The 19,084-nt window shown below is 36.2% G+C and overlaps 1 protein-coding gene across 5 annotated transcripts in view; it reads right to left on the bottom strand.

Annotated features, from left to right (window-relative positions):
* The window catches only part of ABCD2 (ATP binding cassette subfamily D member 2), a 76,959-nt gene that overhangs the window by 25,098 nt on the left and 32,777 nt on the right, over positions 1–19,084 (bottom strand). For all 5 annotated transcript variants that reach the window (XM_079937688.1, XM_079937690.1, XM_079937691.1 and 2 more), the window contains one exon: positions 3,465–3,610. In XM_079937688.1, coding sequence (XP_079793814.1) covers positions 3,465–3,610 — 146 coding nt within the window. The remainder of the gene's footprint in view (positions 1–3,464; positions 3,611–19,084) is intronic.

Genomic DNA, 19,084 nt, shown 5'->3' with positions numbered 1-19,084 from the left:
TTATCTTCTCCAAGAACCAGCTCTTAGTTTTATTGATCTTTGCGACTGTTTCCTTCATTTCCTTTTCACTTATTTCTGATCTGATGTGTATGATTTCTTTCTTTCTGCTAACTTGGGTTTTTTTTGTTCTTCTTTCTCTAATTTCTTTAGGTGTAAGGTTAGGTTGTTTATTTGAGATGTTTCTTGTTTCTTGAGGTAGGATTGTATTGCTATAAATTTCCCTCTTAGAACTGCTTTTGCTGCAGCCCATAGCTTTTGGGCCATCGTGTTTTCATTGTCATTTGTTTCTCAGTATTTTTTGATTTCCTCTTTGATTTCTTCAGTGATCTCTTGGTTATTTAGTAGTGCATTGTTTCGCCTCCATATGTTTGTATTTTTGACAGTTTTTTTTTCCTGTAACTGATATCTAGTCTCATAGCATTGTGGTCCGAAAAAATATTTGCTATGATTTCAATTTTCTTAAATTTACAAAGGCTTGATTTGTGACCCAATATATGATCTATCCTGGAGAATGTTCCATAGCACTTGAGAAGAAAGTGTATTCTGTTGTTTTGGATGGAATCCTATAAATATCAATTAAGTCCATCTTCTTTAAGGTGTCCTTTAAAGCTTATGTTTCCTTACTTATTTTCATTTTGGATGATCTGTCCAAAGGTGAAAGTGGGGTGTCAAAGTCCCCTACTAGTATTGTGTTACTGTCAATTTCCCCTTTTATTGCTGTTAGCATTTGCCTATATATTGAGGTGCTCCTATGTTGGGTACATTAATATTTACAATCATTGTATTCTTCTTGGATTGATCCCTTGATCATTATGTAGTGTCCTTCTTTGTCTCGTTTTTATTTTAAAGTCTTTTTTGTCTGTTACGAGAGTTGCCACTCCAGCTTTCTTTCGATTTCCATTTGCATGGAATATCTCTTTCCATCCCCTCAGTGTCAGTCTGTATGTGTCCCTAGGTCTCAAGTGGGTCTGTTGTACATAGCATATATACGGGTTTTGTTTCTGTTTCCATTCAACCTATCTATGTCTTTTGATTGGAGGATTTAATCCATTTACATTTAAGGTAGTTATCGATATGTATGTTCCTATTACCACTTTCTTAATTGTTTTGGGTTGGTTTTTGTAGGTCTTTTCCTTCTTTTGTGTTTCCTGCCTAGAAAATTTCCTTTAGCATTTGTTGTATAGCTGGTTTGGTGGTGCTGAATTCTCTTAGCTTTTGCTTGTCTGTAAAGCTTTTAATTCCTCTGTTGAATCTGAATGAGATCCATGCTGGGTAAAGTAATCTTGGTTGTAGGTTTTTCCCTTTCATCACTTTAAATATGTCCTGCCACTGCCTTCTGGCTTGCAGAGTTTATGCTGAAAGATCAGCTGTTAACCTTATGGGGATTCCCTTGTAATCTGTTGTTTTTCCCTTGCTTCTTTTAATAGTTTTTATTTGCATTTAATTTTTGATAGTTTGATTAATATGTATCTTGGCATGTTTCTCATTGGATTTATCCTGTATGGGACTCTCTGCACTTCCTGGACTTGATTGACAATTTCCTTTCCCATATTAGGGAAGTTTTCAACTATAATCTCTTCAAATATTTTCTGTCTCTTTTTCTCTTCTTCTTCTGGGACCCCTATAAATAGAATGCTGGTGTGTTTAACCTTGTCCCAGAGGTCTCTGATACTGTCCTCAATTCTTTTCATTCTTTTTCTTTATTCTGGTTAGCAGTCGTTATTTGCACTATTTTATTTTCCAGGTCGCTTATCCGTTATTCTGTCTCAGTTATTCTGCTATTTATTCCTTCTAGAGAATTTTTGATTTCATTTATTGTGTTGTTCGTCATTGTTTGTTCGCTCTTTAGTTCTTCTAGGTCCTTGTTAAACGTTTCTTGTATTTTCTCCATTCTATTTCCAAGATTTTGGATCATCTTTACTGTCATTACTCTGAATTCTTTTTTAGGTACACTCCATATTTCCTCTTCATTTGTTTGTTCTGGTGGGTTTTTTACCTTGCTCCTTCATCTGCTGCATATTTCTCTGTCTTCTCATTTTGCTTAACTTACTGTGTTTGGGGTTTCCTTTTCACAGGCTGCTGGTTCATAGTTCCTGTTGCTTTTTATTGTCTTCCCCCAGTGGCTAAGGTTGGTTCAGTGGGTTGTGTAGGCTTCCTGGTGGAAGGGACTGGTGCCTGTGTTCTGGTGGATGAGGCTGCATCTTGTCTTTCTGGTGGGCAGGCCTGCGTCCAGTGGTGTGCTTTGGGGTGCCTGTGAACTTATGATTTTAGGCAGCCTCTCTGCTAATGGGTGGGATTATGTTCCTGTCTTGCTAGTTATTTGGCATGTGGTGTCCAGCACTGGAGCTTGCTGGTCCTTGAGTAGAGCTGAGTCTTAGCGTTTATATGGAGATCTCTGGGAGTGCTTTCACTGACTGATATTACATGGGGCCGGGAGGTCTCTGGTGGTCCAATGTCCTGAACTCGGCTCTCCCAGCTCAGAGGCTCAGGCCTGACACCCAAGCGGCACACTGAGACCCTGTCAGCCACACAGCTAGGTACGTGGGGAGTTTCTTGCCTTTTTGGAAGCCTGAGGTCTTCTGCCAGCATTCAGTAGGTGTTCTGTAGGAGTTGTTCCACATGTAGATGTATTTTTGATGTATTTGTGGGGAAGAAGGTGACCTCCATGTCTTACTCCTCTGCCATCTTGAAGGTCCCCCAGCTATTTAAGACTTGATTCTAGAACTCTGACTTTGAAGCTTACATTCTTAACTACTGCAGTATGCTGCTTCTTTTGATAATGCAAATGGGCTAAAAAGTAAAACATAAAACCCATGCAAAATTTAACCTAGAATTCTAGCTTGCTACTTCATTAGTTTTTCTAGGCTATCAAATTATATTTTTATCAAGTTATTTGAAAGTAATTCTGTGTTTTTGAAAGTAATTCTTTTTTGAGCTAATATGTATAACTGTTATTCCTACTCTTTCAAAAGTATGTTTTATGTTGAAATACTACAGTACAGAAGTTTCTATATTTTATCTAATTCTCTGTGTGTTGCTTTAGAGAAAAAAAAAATGTATTGGTAAGACTGTGGTTCTGAAAATAAATAAGTTTGTGATACCTACTTCTCAAATTATTACATTTAATATAAGCCGAGAGTTTGACAGGAGAATATTTCTGTCATGAACTTTACATACATTTAGATTGACTATGGCCTCAGGGACACATGTACATTAAAATATGACCAAAAAAAAAACTGTTTTCAAATGCTAGCAGCAGACTTAGTAAAAAGCTTAGTGTGCTGCATGAAATATAACATAAGCAGAAAAGAGCATGTCAAGAATGGAAAAGCAACAAAAGCTGTAAACTCCATCTTTACTTGTGTGCTTATGTTCCAACAACAGCATACATTCAAATTAAACCCAAGTTTTCTTTTTAAAAATTAATTTAAATACATGAAAAAAACACAAATTATAGACTTTACCTCCTTCTCTTTGAACTATATGATAGAGGTGAACATTATGTAGAATACAATCTAGATCGTGGTCTGTATAGCCTTTATCATGCATGTCATCCACTGAATCTGGATAAATGACTTGATCCCGAAGACTTCCAAGAGACATGTACGGCCTGTAAAACACCAAGAACACAAGAATCTTAGTACAAAATCAGTTTAGTTTACTCAATGTGACATCCTGGTGGTCTGAAAACTCCAGAGCAGACTTTAAATACCATATTTCTAGGATTATATTTATTACCTGGTGATGAGTATTTCTCTCTCAGGCGTGGCAGGATAAAACACTGTTATATTCATGTAAAAACATATAGAGACATAGCCACACGAAAAGTTTCTACAAGAAATACTTGTATGTTTTCAGCATAGAAATACATACTTGTTCTGTTGTATTTTATAAATGTTGCTTCTGTATTTCATCTAAAACTATTTGTGTTAAACATAAAATCTGAGGTTTTGACCCAGCAATGTGAACAAACAAAACTTAAAAAGTATCATTCAAAATAAGAGAAATGCAAATTAAAACTATACTGAGTTTATTACTTATCACATTGGCAGAAGTTCAAAAGTTTGACAACTCACTCAATTGGCAAGCCTATGGAGACACAAGGTATTTTCATACAATGTGAAAATGCAAAATGGTACAACCCTTTGGAGAGGATTCTACAAACCAATATATCATGTGGTCTTTGACCCACTTCTAGGAATTTATTTTAAAGATATACTTCCAAAAATACACCACCATCAACAAAAAAATGTGCAAAGTTATCCATTACAGCATTCTTTGTTATTGCAAAATATTGAGAACAACCTAAATGTGCATACAAAGGAGACTGACTGAATAAACTATAGAACCTGCACTATGCAGCTATAAAACAGGATGTGGAAGATCTCTATGAATTGATATAGGGTGATTTACATAATATATTGTTAAGTTGAAAAGCAAAGTGCAAAGTAGATATATAGTTGGGTTTCTCAACAGTGGTATTATGGAGTTATTAAATCAGATAATTCTTTGTCACTGAGGTATATCCTGTGTATTATAGGATGTTTAGTGGAACACTTGATCTCTACGCACCAGATGCTACTAGCATCCACTGCAGCAGTGACAAAAAAAAAAGTCTCCAAATATTATTTTGTCCCTTTAGGGGACAAAACCATCCCCATTTGATAGAACCACTAATATGTAGTATACCACTTCTATGTAAAATGAAAGCAAAATAAGAAAATATACATCTGTCTGCTTATATTTACAAAAGGAAACAGTAAACCAGAAACTAATGAAATCAGTTACCTATAGGAGATGGGAGGAACAAGGCAGAATAGATAAGGGAGGGAAAAGACCTCTTTAAGAATACTTTCTATATAGTTTTTACTCTTAGAATCATGTTAAAGTGTTATTATTTTTTTTAATTTAACCAGTAAAATGAAGGAATAAACCCTAAAATTGAGTACAAACAGAAACAAATGAACTGAAAAGTATATCAAATGAATAACATAACCACATAAAATGGGGAGGAGGGACTGATCCAAGTAACTTTCAAATTTGGTTACATAATTTCAGTTGAAAACCCTAAAGAAACCTTAAAACTAATTGTTCATGTTTCTTGTTGCTATAGGCTAGCAATTCTGAAACTATGTTGTAGGATTGATCAAATAAGTAAACATTTTAATAACGTTAGGAGGTAAGATTCTCGCCGTGGAAGAAGGAAGATACAAATATGAAATGTGGGAAGGTGAGAAAAATATTCTGTAACGTTTAATTTGAATTAGAATATCAGCATGAATTCATAATTTTTTGAACAAAAATCTATTTCCTCATTCTGTGTACATTTGCTGCATCCTGATACTACCCTTTGAGAAGATCACAACAGCATTTAGGAAGTATACAGGGTTGAATTGTGGACCTCAAAGATATGTCCAAGTCCTAACCCGTATTATTTGTGAATGTGACCTTATTTAGGAAAAGAAAAGGTGTTTGCAGATGTAATTAAGTTAAGGATCTTGAGATAAGATTATCCTGGATTAACCAGATGGGTCTTAAATCCAATAAATACCTTTAAAGAAGAGGAAAAACACAGGGAGGAAAGTCATGTGAAGACAGAGGCAGAGATTGGAGTTATGCTGTCATAAGCCTGGCACCACTGGAAGCTGGAAGAGGTAAGAAAAAATTCTCCCCTTGAGCTTCCAGAAGGAGGGTGGCCCTGCCAACACCTTGATTTTGGACTCCTGGCCTCTAGATCTGTGAGAAAATAAATTTCTGTTGCTTCAGACCAGCGAGTTTTTGGTTTCAGTAGATCTTGAAAACTAATGCAGGTAGTATTATTGCAAAAAAATGTGTAAACTGTATTGTTTCATTAGGAAGCTATCAGATAAACCCAAATTGTGGGATTTTATGAATATACAACAACAACAACAGTCCTGCACTCATTACAAATATCAATGTCATAAAAAACAAAGAAAGGCTAAGGAATTCTTTCACATTAAAAGAAACTAGAGCAACATGGCAACTAAAATACAATGTATGATGATGGACTGAGAAAAACAAGTTATTATAAAGAATAGTATTATGACAATTGGCAAACTTTGAACATGGAAAGTTGTTGGAGGAGGTAATCAAGAGGACTTCACTGCCAGTTGACCTCTGAGCTGGACCCAGGCAATCTGACGCTCCAACCCTCTTCCCTGACCTTGGAATGTATGCTCAACCCACAGTTCCCACAGCTGCCAACTATTTTCAAGGACACAGACTTGAGGGAGCAATGTGGTGTTGAGACCATATGGATGGTATACATGACCGAACCCCATGAAGGCCTCTATATAAACTTTTAAGATTCTGGTGGATAGAAGTGGAGAGGCTCATCTTGAGGCTGCCCATGACAAGCCTCAAATGTAAATTTCCTTGCTTATTAAACCTGCCATCCACCAATCTGGAGTGGTCTGCCTCTTTCTTCTGTCTCTTCTTGCCCACTGTGTACAAGGGCCGGTTTGAGAACCAACAAAAGTATGTTCCGATAATATTATATCAGTGTTAATTTTCATAAATTTGATCATCATACTATGTCTATATTAGAGACTATTCTTGCTCTCTGAAAATACTGTTCCTCATTGAGCAACATGGGTTTGAATTGCATGGGTCCACTTATACATGGTTTTTTTAAAATAGGAAATATTATAGTACTTTACAATCTGTGGTTGGTTGAATCTGCAGATGTGGAACAGTAGATATAAAGGGCCGACTATAAATTATACATAAAGGGCCGACTATAAATTATACATGGATTTTCAACTGTGCTGGGGTCAGCGCCTCTAACCTCTGCATTGCTCAAGTGTCAACTGTACACCCTAAAGAAGTTGGGGGTGAAGATTTATTTATAGCAACTTAAAAAAAATGTGTGTGTGTGTGTGTGTGTGTGTGTACAGAGAGAGAGAATTAAAGGTTTTAAATACAAACTGTGTTTGTAGATCAATTCTCTACCTATTTTCCCATAACATGCAAATGATTTAGTTGAAGCACAAAAATTTATTTTATAACAGATTTAACAAATATTTGAAAATCAAAATATTTATATTTCAATTATACATATATGCATTCATGTAATAAGATTTTCAATGGAGTCTTTGCAAATATAAGGAATCTCTAGTCATATTTTTTAAATTGAGGTATAATTCACATTATAAAATTTACCCTTTTAAAGTGTAAAATTCAATGATTTTCAGTATATTTACAAGCTCATGTAAATATCACCAGTATCTAATTCCAGAACATTTTCTTCACCCCCAAAAGAAACTCCATACCTAAGAGCAGGCACTCCTAGTCCTTCCCTCCTCCCAACAGCTGGCAATCACTAATCTACTTTCTGTATCTGTGGATTTGCCTATTCTGGGAATTTCACATATTTTCATATGTATGGAATCACACAATATGTGGTCTTCTTTCTCTCAGCATAATATCTTCAGGTTCACACATGTTGTAGCATGTAGCAGTATTTCATTCCTTTTAATATCTGAATTAAATTCCATATTTTGTTAATCTGGATATTTCAGTTGTTTCCACTATTTGGCTATTATGAATAGTGGGCATACACCTAGTAGTGGGGCATATGGTAACTCTGTTTAACTTTTTGAGGAACTGACCAATTGTTTTCCCAAGTGGCCGCACCTTTCTAGTCACTTTTCTTCTACCATATTCCGTATGTGTTCTCCTGCTCTCTGATTTTTTTCCCTCTCCAGTCTAACCATATATTTTTTAAAAACAGAATTAGGACAAAAAGTTATTTGTTTATTTCCATCACTTTAAGCATTTATATAATGTGATATTATCTTAAATTAATATCTGGTAATAATAACAGTAGCCTAAAATAGATACTGACCATCAGGGCCAGTGAACAAATTTTTAGTTGGTATCCTGAGACTACTAAGAAGAAATACAAGGAAATATTAGGAGTCAGTACTTTAGCTAACTTACAAAGTGATGCCAGTTCCAACTTAATGTAAATCAGAAGTATAGACAGCCTTAGCATAAACCCCAAATATAATTCAATCCACAGAACAGCCATGACACAATACATAACTGAGACTGCAATGATTAAAATACATCTGAACATTCACTTCAATGGTGTTTCTACAGGATTCTACCATAAGACTTGATTAACTGGAAATATTTGATAAAATTATATTTTATATCTACATTTTGGGGAAGACAGTATAGAGTCATGGTTGTGATAATAGGCTTTGGGGAGATGGTTCTGGACTGGAGTCCCAATCTCACCATTTACTAGCAATGTGACCCAAATTCTGAGCTATAGTTACGTCATTTGTAAAGTAACTCACTTTATTGCATTTGTTATGAGGATTAAATGAAGCAGTAGGTTTTTATAAAGCAATGTAGAGCACTTAGTACAGCACTACAGGCACATAGTAGGCATTCAATAAACCATTATGGAGACAAAAAAGTTCATTTCAACTTAGTTATCTACCTATGTGAAAGGGCAATATCTTAAAAAAGAGCATAAGTTTGTTTTCTATGTCTGTGTCTCTTTGTATTTTGTAAATAAATTCATTTGAAAACAAACTTATGGTTACCAAAGGGGGAAGGGGAAAGTGAGGGATAAATTAGGAGTTTGGGATTAGCAGATACAAGCTACTATATATACATAAACAGTAAGGTCCTACCATACAGTACAGGGAGCTATATTCAACATCTTGTAATAATCTATACTGGAAAAGAATATGCCACAAACCTACAGTCAATTTATCTTTGATGAAAGAGGCAAGAATATACAATGGGAAAAGGACAGTCTTTCAGCAAGTCGTATTGGGAAAGTTGGACAGCCACATGTAAATTAATGAAGTTAGGACACACCCTCTCACTGTACAAAAAAATAAAATCAAAATGGTTTAAAATCAAAATGGTTTAAAGACAATAAAACTCCTAAAAAGGAACATAGGTAGAACATTCTCTGACATAAATTGTACCAATGTTTTCTTAGGTCAGTCTCCCAAGACAATAAAAATAAAAATAAGAATAAACAAATGGGACCTAATCAAACTTACAAGCTTTGGCATAGCAAAGAAAACAATAAACAAAATGAAAAGACAACCAACAGAATGGCAGAAAATATTTGCAAATGATGTGACTGACAAGGGCTTAATTCCCAAAATATACAAACAGCTCATTGAACTCAAATACAAAACCAAACAAACCCTATCCAAAAATGGCCAGAAGACCTAAATAGACATTTCTCCAAAGAAGACATACAGATGGCCAATAGGCACATGAAAAGATGCTCAAAGTCACTAATTATTAGAGAAATGCAAATAAAAACTACAATGGGGTACCCCCTCACACCAATCAGAATAGCCATCATTAAAATATCTACAAATAACAAGTGCTGAAGAGGATGTGGAGAAAAGGGAACCCTCCTACGCTGTTGGTGAGAATGTAATTTGGTGCAGCCACTGTGGAAAACAGTAAGGACGTTCCTTAAAAAACTAAAAATAGAATTACCATATGACCCAGCAATCCCACTACTGGGCATATACCCAGAGAAAACCATAATTCAAAAAGACTCATGCACCCCAATATTCATTGCAGCACTATTTACAATAGCCAGGTCATGGAAGCAACGTAAATGCCCATCGACAGATGAATGGATAAAGAAGATGTGGTACATATATACAGTGGAATATTACTCAGCCATAAAAAGGAACAAAATTGGGTCAATAGAGACGTGGATGGATCTAGAGACTGTCATATAGAGTGAAGTAAATCAGAAAGAGAAAAACAAATATCGTATATTAACACATATATGTGGAACCTAGAAAAATGCTACAGATGAACCGGTTTGCAGGGCAGAAATAGAGACAGATTTAGAGAACAAACGTATGGACACCAATGGGGGAAAGTGGCATGGGGGGGCGTGGTGGTGGTGGTGGTGGTGGTGTGATGAATTGGGAGATTGAGATTGACATATATAGAGGCTTACGGGAAGATGGCGAAGGGTAAGACGCGGAGATCACCTTCCTCCCCACAGATACACCAGAAATACATCTACACGTGGAACAACTCCTACAGAACACCTACTGAATGCTGGCAGAAGACCTCAGACCTCCCAAAAGGCAAGAAACCCCCCTCGTACCTGGGTAGGGCAAAAGAAAAAAGAATAAACAGAGACAAAAGGATAGGGACGGGACCTGCACCAGCAGGAGGCAGCTGTGAAGGAGGAAAGGTTTCCACACACTAGGAAGCCCCTTCAACGGGCGGAGACTGCGGGTGGCGGAGGGGGGAAGCTTCGAAGCCACGGAGGACAGCACAGCAACAGGGGTGCAGAGGGCAAAGCGGAGACATTCCCGCAGAAAGGATCGGTGCCGACCGACACTCACCAGCCCGAGAGGCTTGTCTGCACACCCACCGGGGTGGGCGGGGCTGGGAGTTGAGGCTCGGGCTTCGGTCTGAGCGCTGGGAGAGGACTGGGATTGGCGGCGTGAACACAGCCTGCAGGGGGTTAGTGCACCACGGCTAGACGGGAGGGAGTCCGGGGAAAAGTCTGGACCTGCTGAAGAGGCAAGAGACTTTTTCTTCCCTCTTTGTTTCCTAGTGCGTGAGGAGAGGGGATTAAGAGCGCTGCTTAAAGGAGCTCCAGAGACGGGTGTGAGTCGCGGCTAAAAGCGCAGACCCCAGAGCCGGGCATGAGATGCTAAGGCTGCTGCTGCCGCCACCAAGAAGCCTGTGTGCGAGCACAGGTTACTATCCACACCCCACTTGTGGGAACCTGTCCAACCTGCCACTGCCAGGGTCCCAGGTTCCAGGAACAACTTCCCCAGGAGAACGCATGGCATGCCTCAGGCTGGTGCAATGTCATGCCGGCCTCTGCCGCCGCAGGCTCGCCCCGCCCTCCGTGCCCCTCCCTCCCCCCGGCCTGAGTGAGCCAGAGCCCCCGAAACAGCGGCTCCCTTAACCCCGTCCTGTCTGAGCGAAGAACAGACGCCCTCTGGCGACCTACATGCAGAGGCGGGGCCAAATCCAAAGCTGAGCCCCTGGGAGCTGTGAGAACAAAGAAGAGAAAGGGAAATCTCTCCCAGCATCCTCAGAAGCAGCAGATTAAAGCTCCACAATCAACTTGATGTCTGTGCAATACATGAATAGACAACGAATCATCCCAAATTGAGGAGGTGGACTTTGAGAGCAAGATTTATGCTGTATAGCTTTGCTTCCACCATTTGTCCTAGGGTTCTATCTGTCCGTTTTTGTTTTTTTAAAAAATTCTTTTCTTAATAATTATTTTTTTATTTTAATAACTTTATTATATTTTATCTTATTTTATTTTACTTTATCTTTTTTCCTTCCTTCCCTCCTTCCTTCCTTCCTCCCTCCTTTCTTTCTTTCTACTTATACTAATTCTTTCTTTCTAATTTTTCTCCCTTTTATTCTGAGCCGTGTCGATGAAAGCTCTTGGTGTTGCAGCCAGGAGTCAGTGCTGTGCCTCTGAGGTGGGATAGCCAACTTCAGGACACTGGTCCACAAGAGACCTCCCAGCTCCACATAATATCAAATGGTGAAAATCTCCCAGAGATCTCCATCTCAACACCAGCACCCAGCTTCACTCAACGACCAGCAAGCTATAGTGCTGGACATCCTATGCCAAACAACTAGCAAGACAGGAATACAAACCCACCCATTAGCAGAGAGGCTGCCTAAAATCATAATAAGTCCACAGACACCCCAAAACACACCACCAGACGTGGACCTGCCCACCAGAAAGACAAGATCCAGCCTCATCCACCAGAACACAGGCACTAGTCCCCTCCACCAGGAAGCCTACACAACCCACTGAACCAACCTTAGCCACTGGGGACAGACACCAAAAACAATGGGAACTACGAGCCTGCAGCCTGCAAAAAGGAGACCCCAAACACAGTAAGATAAGCTAAATGAGAAGACAGAAAAACACACAGCAGATGAAGGAGCAAGATAAAAATGCACCAGACCTAAAAAATGAAGAGGAAATAGGCAGTCTACCTGAAAAAGAATTCAGAATGATAGTAAAGATGATCCAAAATCTTGGAAATAGAATGGATAAAATGCAAGAAACATTTAACAAGGACCTAGAAGGACTAAAGATGAAACAAACAATGATGAACAACACAATAAATGAAATTAAAAATACTCTAGATGGGATCAATAGCAGAATAACTGGGCAGAAGAACAGATAAGTGACCTGGAAGATGAAATAGTGGAGATTGACATATATAAATTAATATGAATAAAGTGGATAACTAATAAGAAACTGCTATATAAAAAAATAAAATAAAATTCAAAAAAAAAGATACATGAACCCCTATGTTCATAGCAGCACTATTCACAATACCCAAGACTTGGAAACACCCTAAATGTCCATTGAAAGATGAATGGATAAAGATGTGGTGTATTTATTCCATGGAATACTACTCAGCCATAAAAAAATAATGAAATAATGCCATTTGCAGCAACATGGATGCAACTAGAGATTATCATACTAAGTGAGGTCAGAAAGAGAAAGACAAATACCATATGATGTCATTTATATGTGGAATCTAAAATATGACACAAATGAACCCCTCTATGAAATGGAAACAGACTCACAGACATAAAGAACAGGCTGGTGGTTGCCAAGGGGGAGGGGTTTGGGGGAGGGATGGAGTGGGAGGTTGGGATTAGCAGATGTAAGCTTTTACATATAGAATGGATAAACAATAAGGTCCTACTGTATAGCACAGAGAACTATATTCAATATCTTATGAAAAACCATAATGGGAAAGAATATAAGAAGAATGTATAGATATGTATGAATGTGTGTGTGTGTGTATACATATATATATATATACATATATATATATCTGAATCACTTCGATGTACAGCAGTAATTAACATTGTAAATCAACTATAGGTCAATTTAAAAAAGAATATGAAAAAGAATATATATGTAACTGAATCACTTTGCTATACACTAGAAACTAACATAACATTGTAAATCAACTATACTTCAATTTAAAAAAACAAAGAAAAAAAGAAGATACAAAAGAATTTCTATTTAGCCAGCTAAAAGACATGTGGTTTTATTCCCATAGTAAATTTGGATTATTCTCAACATGATTAATAAATAATAAATACATAATTACCTAGATTTTAGAGAGTATATTCTGTTAAACATTTAAGTATCTCGTTTACCTAGAAATATTTCTTTTAGTAACTGGAGCACCACTTAGTTCACTGCAGCAATTTATGGGACCTCAAAGGTATCAATATGCATAAGGCTGCCAAATGTTTTCTTTGTAAAAGGAATTTGAAGAAGCAAAACTTTGTAACTTCTAATTGGGAGATTGGGATTGACACATATACACTATTGATACTATGTATAAAATATACAACTAATGAGAACATACTGTATAGCACAGGGAATTCTATTTAATCCACTGTGGTGACCTAAATGGGAAGGAGATCCAAAAAAGAGGGGATATGTGCATATGTATAGCTGATTCATTTTGCTGTACAGTAGAAACTAACACAACATTGTAAAGCAACTATACTCCAATAAAAATTAATTTAAAAAACTTTGTAACTTCGGGACTTCCCTGGTGGTGCAGTGGTTAAGAATCCGCCTGCCAATGAAGGGGACATGGGTTCCAGCCCTGGTCCGGAAAGATCCCACATGCCGCGGAGCAACTAAGCCCGTGTGCCACAACTACTGAGCCTGCGCTCTGCAGCCCGCGTGACACAACTACTGAAGCCCGCGCACCTAGAGCTGGTGCTCCGCAACAAGAGAAGCCACCGCACTGAGAAGCCTGCGCACCGCAACGAAGAGTAGCCCCGCTTGCCCCAACTAGAGAAAGCCCACACACAGTAGTGAAGACCCAACGCAGCCAAAAATAAATAAATAACTAAGTAAATAAACAAATAAAATTTATTTTTAAAACTTTGTAACTTCTTTAAAAGATTCATTTAATATTATTTATGACTTCTGAAATCTGTCAATTCTCTTTGATGAACAGATATGAAAATTTATCTCATAAAAACTCTTAATTATAATTGAGTTTTGCTTTGCAATGCTTAATTTCTTATTGTGTTTATAAGCCTAATAATATGTTGAATATGCATTCTCAAAATCTAAAAAAGTAAAAAAAGAACTAAAAAGAAGACACTCTTAGCTACTAAGTTTTAAAAAATTCAATCAGGATGAGATTTAAATTAAATGTCTACATGATTTGTTATTTGATTTACTGTTACTCAAAATGATTTAATAGAATATGAAAATTGCTATTTTGAAAATTTATGTGAATGGAATATTGGTGAAATTATACAAAAATATTTCGTAAAAGTATATATTCATTAAGGACCCAAAAAATATTGCTTTATTAAAGTTCCATTTTTTTCTCAATTGTTTTATGATCATGTGAAATGGTAAAAATAACACATTCTATATGTGTTTATTGAGGTACATAGCAACTAAGGATACTCTAATAATAGATTTTATTAATATAATTTATTTAAAAATACTACTATAAAGTTACAACTGAATTCTCTGGAAAGGCTACATCAAGGAAATTTGGGTTGATGTTGAATCTATTTGAAAGCACAAAAAAATGGAGGACCCTATATCCCATGTTTATACGATTAGTTTGCATGTGATCCTTTTTCCTGCTCATAGGCCTGGAATTTAACATTTTAAGTTAGCTCAAGTTTCTCTAGTGCTACCACAGTTATACATAATTGATAAGGACTCAAAGTACTCTTTACTAAACTTTCCTTTCTAGATATATAGACCTATTCAGATTATCTTCTAAATATTTCAGGTAGATCAATTACCACAACACTTGCTCTGGCCCATCAGAAAGTATAAACGTAGTCCAAACAAAAGAAATAGATTGCTTACAATTAGTAGATATCAAAAAGAAACATTATCTAGTTTCAATTTACTTTCTCTAAGTAAAATCCAGAATTACCTCTATTTGTTGTGGAAAAGATATTGGAATAAAGCTACAGGTATCATACTATAATTTAGATTATCATTATTTGAGCAATTATCAAAATTTCCTTTGTAATCTGAAATTACTTTGAATGCATCTATGTTTAAAAGTGTTAATTATAATAGCAAAATTAAAGTAAAATTATTAGAGATCAAATCCACTCCCAGGGATTATGGCTTTTTACAGTTATATTACAATGTCTCAGGGTACTTCTATAATTTGTATTATACTGCCTACTTTTCTATATTAAATATCTGACAATATATGATTCTTGGCAAAATGTATTGACATTTATTAGGGTTTATACTATTCTCTCTTTTTCTCTTTAATAGGGACAAAGTAGGAAGAAGACAGCACTGAGAAATGTTAGCTCTGTACTTGAAGTCTTTGGAATGATCACCCAAAATGCTAAATATTTCATAGTCATCTAGAATTTAATTGTGAACAATATTGATAAAAATTTTACAGCAATACTCATGTATTTAAGGCATGAGATGTGTTAAGTTTAAGAATAAGGTACAGCTAAGTACTGCTGTGTTACCATAGTAATAAGTTAGCAATTTGAAAGCCATAAAATCTAGCTATTAATAATTCATATAAATGTACATTCTGGAACTAATCATGTCATCAGAATTTTTTCATGAACAGCAACAACTAGATTTGAGTCCTCAATGCATAAGTCACTCATAATAGTCTTAAAATAAATATGTAGCAAAAAAGAAGAAATTCCCAACTGAAAAGATATACTTACCATTCCTGAAATTACATTTCTAAGATAAGATATTTCTAGGTACCAAAGGAGATATGTGCACAGCCTTTTAAGAGCAGGGACTGTGTTTATTTCCAAGTAGTAATAAAAATACTGTTAGTGTAATAATCAAAGTACTCCCAAACTAGGAAGAATGCAAACTTTTTAAAAGTCAACTTTGTTGCTTTTATCATTATATTAGATTACTGTATGAAATTCCTGATATTTGACCTTTTGACCTACAAAAATTGCAATTCCATTTGGTTTAACCTAATAATTGACTCATAAAATAATGAAAACTTTTATATGCAAAGGAAGATTTTTCCATTATCATTTTTATAAATTAGCCTATAAAAGAGTTAAATATAAAAAAAAAGTATCCTTAACATTTTTCCAAGTGATAAATAAAAATTAAAGAAAAAAAAAAGCTACAGGAAATCATTTTTATATTTATAGATCTCTAAAAGAGATTTTTAAAAACTGAACTGTACCAATTATTACACAGGACGTACTAAAATGTATAGTTTATCATTCTGAGCCAAGTGTCCAAAGATATTTATGCAAAGTTTACTTGATTTGAATCTAATAGTCAGAAAGCAAAGGAATAGAAGTGAATTAGCTATAGCAATACTACTGAGCCTTATTCATGGCTAAAATAATTTCTTTTAAAAAAGATATGTTGGACTTCCCTAGTGGCGCAGTGGTTGAGAGTCTGCCTGCCGATGCAGGCGACGCGGGTTCATGCTCCGGTCCAGGAAGATGCCGCAGAGCGGCTGGGCCCGTGAGCCATGGCCGCTGAGCCTGTGCGTCCGGAGCCTGTGCTCCAAAACGGGAGAAGCCACAACAGTGAGAGGCCCGCGTACCACACACACACACACACACACAAAACATATATGTTAAGTGACAAATATTTATTGCCATCACAAAGAAGATTCTGTGACATATCTAGTGCAAGCAAGGAAATAAATAGTTTGCTTCCTAATTAGTATAAGAAGTCAGACCAATTTGGCAGTAGAAACCAAATCAGTGGAGATGTTCATTCACTCCTTTATTAAATCATTCATCATTCATTGCACAGTTACACTATGCCAATAGGTATACTACAGACTTAGTAGAATATCCCAAGTGCTGTACAGAGTGCTGTACAGAGACATGCCCTTTCTAGCTTATATTCTATAAAGATTTATTCAACAGTGACTCAAAAAGGGCAAAATCTGTTCCAGTGACAACTCCCTCTCCTCAAGTCCAGATTTGTCTAATTTGGGGGCAACAAGATCAGTGTATGTATAACCTTTTAGGTATGGGGCTCCATGAATATGCCTGGATTAAGCCATATTACATTTTTCCTTTACTACAGTGCCCTTTCAGACCAACATTCCACTCAGGCTAGCCTGCATCTTACTTAAGTTAATACACTCCTTGTCCTTCAGAGGCTCTCCCTATCTCGTTTTGGCACCTAGAGATTCATCAAAAAGAATCAAAAAGTCTGAAAGCTAGAGACTCAATAGAAAACAGTCATCAAGATATCTAAAGTAGCACGACCCCATATTCTTATGTACGTCCTTTTCCAGATCACACCCTCATTTTTTAATCTGAGATCTTAGGCAAAAAGAAGAAAAGTAAGGATCACACCAAAAATTCTTTACTATGAGGGCACCCTCTCTTCCATGGAGAAAGGAGGCAAATTTGGTCTTCTAACCTCCTTTCTGGTCTCATGTGCTTTCTGGTTCCTTAATAGTCATTATCTAGTTTTAAATGTGTGGATTAAACAATGCTGTTGTATAACATAGTTCTCTTATCCCTCCAAAGAGGAAATCCTGGATTTGGAAGGCATTCATAAAGAAACAATTCAAAAGAAAGTTCATATTTTAAAATATCTACAGAACTTATTTGACACAGGCACATCTTAGCATGCAGTACAGTTGTGGCAATGCTGCTGTTAACTAGTGTTATTTAAGTATTCTGTCCATTCTGCTGAACTTCCTAACACAAAACACAGTCTTTGTTGCAAAAGATAATCTCTTCTTTTGACAACTTAAAGGGTAAATAATAATTTTTTATGCCATAATGCATCATGAAAATTAAGATTTGCTTATTTTACATTTCTGCAAGAAGTCTGATTTAAAACTATGGGTATATTTTTGAGAGATTATTTTATATTTTATAGAGAAATAGATTTTAGAAGAATAGGAAAGAACAGAGAACATATTCTAATTTGAAAGTGATTTTAACATAGTTTAATTTAAACGAATTTCACTTTTACACAAGAATATAGCTTATTTCACATTAACATAAATGAATGACAGCCAAGTATCTGTGCTAAACTTTATGCTAAAATTGGCTTGGATTGCAGTATACCCCAAGAATTATAAGGACCTCTGCTTCCAAACAATAGCTTGATATTAGTACAGATTCAGCATACCAAGCAAACAACCTTAACTGGTGATACTCACTTTCAAGGGCAGGCAGGAGAGTAGTAATTTTTCAGAAACATGTATCCTGCTGCTAGCAATAAGCAAGACAAAGTGACTTTAGAGTCAGACACACCAAAGTTCAAATGCTGGCTCCAAAAGTTATCAGTGGAATGACTTCAACCTCTCCAAGTTTTCTCATCTATAAAATAGGGATACTAACACCAACTTTATGAGTTGTCATACAGAAAAATCAGAAACATGTAATATATGTAAGCAGTGACTAATATATAGTAATTGCTTGTGTTAGTAGTAATAGACCAGTGATGCTCAGCCCTTGCTCAAGATGCCCTAGGATCCACCAATTATCTCAAGAGGTCATAAGATTGTCAAAATAAAAATCAATATTAACTCACCTTATTTAAAAAATACATAACCTATATTATTAAAGGGATGTGTGGAAATGCCATCAAAGAAAACAATGGGTTACATGTTGGCACTTCTAAAAGATGAGATTTCATGTCATAAACTCTTCTAAGAGAAACAGTTGAAGAATATAGAAATTTTTGGAAGTGAATGCAAACTATAAAAGAATGATAGTTCGTTATTCCCCATACATTTGGGACAGTGTTAGAGAATCTTTTTATTTTATTAATTAAGACTGTCTGAGAAAATATTTTAAGGTCAAACAGTAGGGCTTTTTTATTTTCTACCTGAGGTAGATGTTTTTAATAAGATTATTTTATTAACCTGCAATAAGGGGCAGTGAATACAGAGGATTTGTATCCAAAGATTTGGTGAACTCTGACCCTGGCTTTAAACTGGTGTGCAACTCTAAGTACTAAAGTTTATAATCCCTTTGAACTCAAATTTAATCATTTAAAATAATCTATTTAGCATGACATGCAGAGAGTGATCAATAGGTA

The sequence above is a fragment of the Stenella coeruleoalba genome, assembly GCF_951394435.1.
Source record: "Stenella coeruleoalba genome assembly, chromosome: 11".
NCBI lineage: Eukaryota > Metazoa > Chordata > Mammalia > Artiodactyla > Delphinidae > Stenella > Stenella coeruleoalba.
This window is presented reverse-complemented; position numbering and strand designations above follow the sequence as displayed.